Raw genomic sequence first — 8,819 nt, 5'->3', positions numbered from 1 at the left:
AGAGAAATACATACATGTCTCCAGATATAGATATGTTGTCATTTGTCCTAAATATAAATAAATAGTACATTTGTACATGTTAGCTACTGTGTCACATTTAGGAAAAATCTGTATTCAATCTCCACTTGTTTTAAGGAGCTACATTGTTAAACCATGTTGCTATTGATTTTGATGGATCTGCTCAGAAAATGTTATTTAAATCTATATATGCACTATAGTTCCCTATGAAAAGCAATCATGTCATCAGTCCTGTTGTAAGTGGTAAATTCAATGTATGAATACACATTCTTTTATTTTCTATCAAAAGCTTTCTGAAGACTTCATTATATTACCAAATACCATCTCACTGGTTTGTCAGACCCATTACAGTGATGGCCCAATTGTGTCTACCATGATTCTTTAATTAATCAGTGCTGAAAGAGCATCTGGGTAATTATCTTTATTTTAAAAAAAATCAAAGGAAATTGCCTAAGGACTGAAACAACTTAACTGTTAACTTGTTCTGAATTGAGGGCAACAGCAAATCATGTTTGCTGTATGTAGAGCTGCATACCAGACCCCTATTTAGGTAGTAAAAACAGCTGCACTGAATTGGATAAAATACGCACTTCCTTTGCCATTTGTGTATTGTTAATGGGACATATGTTGATCTCCCCCTTCCAGGCAGAAGGAGGGACTCAACAGCCTTCTCAACACCATTTCCCACCTGAACCCCGTGGACCCTTTTCTGCACATTCAGGCTCACAACTTGGGAGGTAGAATGGGCAAGACTAGATGGATGATTGGGCAGGGAAGGGGGAATGCACATCTTTCTTCCTCCAGGCCTTCTAACTTTACCCAGAAAACATAAAACAGCACCATTTCTAGGTAGACCCTTCTGGGAGTCCTAAGAGCTCCCATAGCATGGGGCTAGTGTGACTCCAGTGGAGCCAGTTGGGAGCTGACAGATTACAGAGGCAGCACCTAGGATCTGCCAGGTTTGGGTACAGACTGTGCACTCTTTTCTGTGGGAGGGTAAACTGCCTTCCTTTGAGTAGACAGTGTGGGAAAATCTCCATAAAGAATTCATGGGGAGTCTCATCCCTCCAAAAAAAAAAAAAAGAGCCCCCTGAAGCTCTTAGTATGGGAGGGGACAGTTTGACCAAGTGAAAGGCAAAAAAAAATTTTTTAAAGTTTAACAAATTGTAATTAAAAATTTGTCCTGTTATAATATATTGACTTAAAAAGTATAACCCTGGCAAAAGTAACAACAAATATGTATTAACATGCCCTCTTTTCTGTTCATTATTGTTATTATTGTATTGTTTGTTTAGCATTGACAGTGTGCTCCTTAATGGGATAATGTAGTCTGAAAATTTTTTCTGTATTTCCTTGAAATTTATCTGTATCAAAAATAGCTGATAATCTCTCAGTGTCTCCCCTCTCCTAGTATGCTGCCATTTTGGTGATATAGCATTAAAATAATTATAAGTTCATTCACAAGTATTTATATTATTATATAGGTAACCTATTTTCCTTCAATAAGAACATGACATAAGTGTCCCAATGACTACCAGAAGGCCACCTCCCTGGAATTACGCTGCTTTCTGTAACCCATCCTAGGTCTCATAGTTCAAGCTAATCATTGACAGGGCTTTTACGATCACAAGCTTTTACTGAAGCTTTGATAAGACACTGCAGCAGTTAGTGGCAAATGAAGGCAGGCTGTGCAGCAGGGGACTCTAGGGAATGAATGGATTTTCTCCATCACCAGTGAAAGAAATCTGACTTTTAACACATACACTATAGAAGGACATAATGTGTGGCCGAAGATTGAAGAGATCTGTTGCTTTTTGGGCATTTGTTTTCATAAGGACAGTTACCGGGCTTACCGGAGAAGGAAGATCTGTGTGGAAAAAGGACCTTAACTTCAGTCCTGTGAATGGCACTCAGATGTTTCTGTATGACACTTTCCCCCAAAAATTTCTTTGGGGAGTAGGCACTGGAGCATTTCAGGTGGAGGGCAACTGGAGGAAGGATGGAAAGGGACCCTCAATATGGGACCACTTCGTTCACTCAGATTTCAGTGATGCTGCCAGCATAGATGACTCCAGCAACAGTTACAATTTTCTGGACAAAGACTTGTCAGCTCTGGATTTTTTGGGAGTTACTTTTTATCAGTTTTCAATTTCATGGCCAAGGCTCTTTCCCGCAGGGGTGATAGCACATGCCAACGAAAAAGGACTCCACTACTACAATACTCTCATTGACTCTCTAGTCCACAGAAATATTGAGCCCATAGTAACTCTGTACCACTGGGACTTGCCTTTGGCACTGCAAGAAAAATACGGGGGGTGGAAAAATGAATCAGTAATTGATATCTTCAACGACTATGCAACTTTTTGTTTCCAAATTTTTGGGGACCGCGTTAAATACTGGATTACAATCCACAATCCTTATTTAGTTGCCTGGCATGGGTATGGTACAGGTATGCATGCACCTGGAGAGAGAGGGAAAATAGCAGCTGTCTATACTGTAGGACACAATCTGATCAAGGTACGGTACAATCAGGTCTAATCTTAACAGCTCCAGCTCCAATATGGAAAGTAGCAGGGAAAAAACTAAAACTGGCATAAAAGAGATCTAGGAGTGGTGAAATACTAAGAAACGGTCTTCTTTTGTTTTTAATATTTATTTTACTAGTCACATCAGCCATTCAATCACTATTTATTTATTTATTTATTTAGTTAGTTAGTTATTTAAAGCAACAGTTTACTACTTTAGTTCAATTACTATTGCCTGCAAAGTATGGTTATTCAGAAGCTTTCTTTCACAGCCTTTCCATTTAGTCCAACAACAGCTGTTGCTCACATGTCCTGATTATTATTTTAATTTAAACCAAAGTTTTCATATTTGTATATTTAACAAATTCTTCCAGTAATAGAGTTTATATATAAATAATTCATCCCAGCATGGTAAAATCATATTGCAAAGTATTTGATATCTACTGATATAGCAGATTTACCAATTGTATTTATTGTTTGAAGAGAAACATCCTCTATCAATATTTAAGAATTTTAAAATTACATTAGCCCTGTATTACTTTCAGCTCGTTTGTTTTATTTTATGTTATTTTATTTAGCAGTAGTCTTCTCATGAGTCGCACACCCTCTGCGCTCAAACCTACCCTCACTGACTTCAGTGGATGTAGGATTGGACCCTAAATTTGTGTGCTGTAATATACATCTTCATATAATTTTTTGCCACTGTTTATTGTAGGGACAAAAGTTAGGAGGAAGAAGACAATGTACCAGGTTACAAGTAGTTAAAATGGGTCATATTTTTAAAATAACAAGTGCAGGAGAGGTCCAGAATAGCATCCATCAGTACCACAAAGGAAGTAGCAAATGCTTTGAGATTATTTCAGTGCATACAAATGCTAAAAAAGGGTGCCTGTCCACATGCTTTATGTGCCCTTGATACAACTTAAAAATGCAATCTAAGTACAACAATTTGAGATGATAAAAGTTAATGTCAAGGTCATATTTAGCACTTTTCATCAGTAGATCTCAAAGTTTACAAAGGAGGTCAATATTATTATCCCCAATTTACAGATAACTCACAGCAAATTCCTATCCTACTCTAGAGTCTTCCACCATTACCATTACAATTCACCCCAGTACTAACATATATTATGAATAATATTCATATAGGATTTTCAGAAGTTATGTGTTTTAGGTTGCATCAATTTTGTGTTTTCCAATTCAAGACATCTTAAAGTGGCTTGATTTTCTCAGAGGGAGTGCTTAGCATTTTCTGAAAATCAGGGTCTGTTAAGGTATCTCAAGTTGAGTACCTAAAATTATTAGTAAGTTTTGAAAATATAGGACAAAAACAAGGTGAGTGTGGTGTGAATGATGTTGCCATCCTGGTCATATAACTTAGACAAGGTAGATACTCGTAACTTTTTAAAAAACAAAGACTAAAGTGGAACTGGGAAAAAATACATTACTAATAAAGGAAAATAAATCATATCCATGTCCAATGACCTCCTAATTAAAGAAATGCACAAAGTGGAAAATAGCACCAGTGGGTTGTATAAATTTATTACGGCCAGCCATATTTGGCAACCCATGCTCACCTTGACTGATACCTTACATGGCAGAAAGCTTAACGGAAATTAATTAAACTACTCACATGGTAAGGTACTACTGGACTTGAGGAAGGTTATTGGAATGTGGCCCTAATTAAATTTAGCATTGTTTGAGAAACAGTCCCGAATCCATTGCTATCAAAAGAATAAAATATTGAAATATAGTATCTATGTGTTGTGGGCACCTCTGAATTTTGCCACCCGTCTCCCCAAAAAAGGAATTGGAACTGTTGGATTTGGAACCTCATCCAAAGCCCATTGAAGTACATGAAAAGACTTCCATTGACCTCTGTGGGCTTTGGACCGGGGCTTTGGTGGCAGATGTCCATACCAAAACCTCATGTTTAGACTGAATGTTGATAGGACTACATTCCCATGCCACCCGATGCGCATTAACAAATCCACCCATGATATGTTAATCAGAAAGAACTGGTTTAGAATTGTCTGGATAAGCTAATCTGGCCATTATAGTATTTCATTCTTCTTCCTTTTCCTTTATGCTGCTTTTCCTGATGAGGGTCATGGCAGCAGCATGAAGAGTACAGAAGACCAAACCTCTCTTTCCTCTATATTACTTTAGGGAAACCACTGACTAGCAGCTGCAGAGTTCTTCTTTGGAAATATATGGAGTATCTTTGTATATAATCTCTCTCTGTATAGAATATAGAATACAGTATATACTGTTGTTTTATTATATTGCATAAATAAAACATATATATATGTAATAAATGTACAGAGAGAGGGAGATTTTATACAGAGATACTCCATATATTTCCACAGAAGGATTCTGCAGCTGCCATTCAGTGGTTTCCCTAAAGCAGTGGCTCTCAACCCTTCCAGATTACTGTATCCCTTTCAGAAGTCTGATTTGTCTTGCATACCCCCAAGTTACACCTCTCTTAAAAACTATCGGTACTTGCTTACAAAATCAGAAATAAAAATACAAAAGTGTCACAGCTCACTATTACTGACAAATTGCTTATTTTTTCATTTTTACCATATAATTTTAAAATAAAACAATTGAAATATAAGTACTGTACTTATATTTCAGTATTTAAAGCAATATAAACAAGTCATTATCTGTATGAAATTTTAGTTTGTACTGACTTCACTAGTGCTTTTTATGTAGCCTGTTGTAAAACTATTCAAATATCTAGATCAGCTGATGTAATACTTGGAAGACCTCTGCGTACCCCCAGGGGTACATGTACCCCTGGTTGAGAACCACTGCCCTAAAGTAATAATATGGTGGCCAGATCAGTTCATCCAGAGAATTCTATACCTGTTCTTTCTGATTGACATACTTCCTGGATGGATTTGTTAATGTGCTTTGGCTGGCATGGGAATGTAGTCCCAACAATGTCCAAACAAATAGATATGTGTTAGCTTTGAACAAAAGTCTTAGTTTATTGTAATTACCTGTGCAGCACTCAACTTTGCATAAATTAATCATAGTTCCCTTTACAAGAGCACTTTTATGTTGTGTATAACTTATATACCCTGTGTTGAATCTCACAGAATGAAAAAAATGATTTAACAAGCCATAAACCAGAGGTTGTCTGGACTTTGGATTATTTTATCTATTCTCTGAGAGATCTGAAAACTGCTGTCTGTGATTTTCTCCCTCTTGCAAAAGGTTGAAGAAATTTTTCTTATTTGAATTGTGGCAACAAATGTAACTGTCAAACTATGGAAGGTTTGAGAACAAAAACATAATATTCAGACTTTTGGGTTGGTTTGAGGAAATAGTGAATGCAGCATAGAGCCAAAAAGCAAACTGAAATGAAACGTGTTCTAGAGCCATAGATAGAGTTGTGTGTGTCTCACTTTGCCTATTTGGAAAGGAGGGACTGCTAATTATATTCTTCCTTCTAACCCAAATCATCTGAAATCACTTCTGTGTGGGGATCCCCCTGCATAGTTGGGAGGAGAATAGTTGATACATACATGCATGGCACATGAATAAGAAGCTGTTGTAAGTTAATACAGATGGAATCTGCAGTAACTAATATTCTTCCCCTTGCACAGTTTGCAGCCTTTCTGGAGGGAGCGTCACCGGCAGCCAAAAGTCAGAGGGGAACCCAGCCACACAGCTTCTACAAAAGCCAGGCTATTCAGGAGCCACAGAGTACAGGGATGGCTGGGCAGCTCACACACAAAAAAAGAGATCTGAGTGGATCCATGAGTTTAGGGGGCAGAAGCCCAGCTTCTTCTATAGAGGGGCCCAATAGCCCAGAATGAAAGAATTAAATGGAAATTTCAAATTCAAACTCATGTTTCCACTTCCCTATATCCACTCTTACATAGAGGGTAATATTTTATTTTGGTTGTTTTTGAGGGCCTGAGTCTGATACCATTGAAGTCAATGGCAAATTTGCTATTTACAGCTTATAAAGTACTTTAGGATCCACTTAGATAGCAGGATCTATTCTACTGCCTAATTGTTATTGTTAATATAATAAGATGCTACATAAAATCTTATACCACTTGGACAGTGATGGTCAGGGTGGGGTCCTTCTCCCTTCTGCAGATAAAAAAGATCACAATTCACAAAAGCGTAATACACCACTACCCCATTATAACACCATCTGATATAACACGAATTTGGATATAACATGGTAAAGCAGTGCTCTGGGGGGGAGAGGGGGCTGCATGCTCTGGCAGATCAAATCAAGTTCAACATAACGCGGTAAGATTTTTTGGATCCTGAGAACAGCGTTATATCAAGGTAGAGGTGTATAAAATCAATTAATGATTCACCTTAACTTATCATGAGATATGTAAGAACCCTACAAAGGAGACTCAAAGATTATGAACTAACTCCTAAGAGAGCCATTCTACAAGAGTAGGGAAAGACGACCTCCATGTGGAGAAAGTGAATGGAGTTCTTTGATTTTTTTTTAATCCAATTAATCTGGCAAAATGTAAAGAAGACAGAACAGTGTGATTCCAATGGAGCTATACCAGGAATTCATCTGGCCTGTGTTACTGTTTTCTCTGGGTCTGATAACATTCCATCTGTTGCTCTCCTTTTTTGCTCCCTTTGAGACTGGTGGAGATCACAGAAAATACAGGGTCGGTTCTACCTGCCCTTCCTGCTTGGAACCTGTGCTCTCTGGTTAGTTCTGTTTTTGCTGAGTAACAATGGGGAGGGGAACATTATAGAAGAAAAATTTATTCCCAGACCCAGACCCTTTCCTCCTGCAAAAAGATCATGAGAGGGGTCCCCCATAGTAAAGAAATCTCCACAAAGATCTTCTCATGGACACTTCTTCACATCACCCTTTCTGTGGAAAAGGCAACAGGGCCCTTCTCCATACCTGGTGTAGGGTGACCAAATGTCCTGATTTTATAGGACTGTCCCAATTTTGGGGTCTTTTTCATATAAAGGCTCTTATTACCCCACTCCTGTCCCAATTTTTCACATTCGCTGTCTGGTCACCCTAACCTGGTGTATCCTTAGGAATTCATGAGAGATCATCCATGTAGAAGCTCAGACCTAGTCTGCTCTTACCTAGTGAGATTGATACAATTTTTATCAGGGCTGTGAAAAATTTAGAGCCCTGAGTGCTGTGGATAGGTTGACCTAACCTTCAGTGTAGACATGGCTAGGTTGAAGGAAGAATTCTTCTATCAACCTAACTACCACCTCTCAGGGAAGTAGATTAACTACATCAATGGAAAATCCCCTTCCAACAATGTAGGAAGTGTCTATGCTATATCTCTATAGCAGCATAGCTCCAGCACTGCAGCTGTGCTGCTGTAGTGCTTGTAGTGTAGACGTAGCCTCAGTGCCCTGGCAGCTTGCCTCCCACTCCTTCGCAGCACCCACACTACCAGGAGTTTCCCAGAGCCACTGCTGCCTTTGGGACTTTTGGAAGGGTCTCCACTGAAAAGCCCCAGGCTTTATTATCTTTCCAAATTAATTTTCACAGGGGGAATAATTTGCATCTCCACCATATCCACTTAGATGCTCTTTACCTGCCCCCCTGCTCCAGAGAGACTTCCACAGGATCCAGGAATTAGATATGGTGCCACAGGGAAGGAGGGAAGTTTATGTGTGGTGAGTCCCCCCCCAAGCATGGATCTAGGCAGGGAAATCTGGTCCTGCTGTTTGCTGGAAGAGCTTGGCATCAGCTTCTCTGTTGGAGAAACATTACAACAGATTAATAGTTTTAAATTAAGTGCCAATGATTTTGTTTGCCTCTGTGAAATAGTAATCTATTCTTTTTCTACCCAAATGTAAATGTCGTTAAAATCTAATAGACATTTTCTTTTCAAAGAGATGTTTTCACAGGCAATAGGATATATACAATCATCATATAACCTGATATTAAAAAGAACAAATATTTAGAAGATAATTGGGAAATAATGGGAAAATAAACATTTCTGTTGCAGAAGGATGACTCTGGAAACCAATTCCACATCCAGATCATTAAAAATTAAGACACAATCTGGCATGGGTTCTGTGGGCCAAGACAGGGGTCTGCAAAAAGTAGGAGCCAAATATTTAAATATAAGTGCCTACAGTTTGGCATCTATATCCATATTTAGGCATCTCAGTGAACTTTCAGAGGGGCTGAGTGGCTTCCGCTGAAATCAAAGAATATGTGGAGTGTTAATAATCTCTGAAAATCAGGCCACTTGTTTAGGTGTGTAAATTTAGCACAGCCAAGTTTGCAGATTT

At 38.4% G+C, this 8,819-nt stretch overlaps 1 protein-coding gene across 1 annotated transcript in view; it reads left to right on the top strand.

Moving 5' to 3' along the window:
• Nucleotides 1-1,797: 1,797 nt before the first annotated feature.
• Nucleotides 1,798-8,819, top strand: part of KLB (klotho beta) — a 45,147-nt gene continuing 38,125 nt past the window's right edge. Inside the window, exon 1 of the mRNA XM_032790734.2 lies at nt 1,798-2,535. Coding sequence (XP_032646625.1) covers nt 1,798-2,535 — 738 coding nt within the window. The remainder of the gene's footprint in view (nt 2,536-8,819) is intronic.

The sequence above is a fragment of the Chelonoidis abingdonii genome, chromosome 5 (assembly GCF_003597395.2).
Source record: "Chelonoidis abingdonii isolate Lonesome George chromosome 5, CheloAbing_2.0, whole genome shotgun sequence".
NCBI classification, from domain to species: Eukaryota; Metazoa; Chordata; order Testudines; family Testudinidae; genus Chelonoidis; species Chelonoidis abingdonii.
The sequence above is the reverse complement of the archived record's forward strand: the minus strand, read 5'-3'. Positions and strand labels throughout refer to the sequence as shown.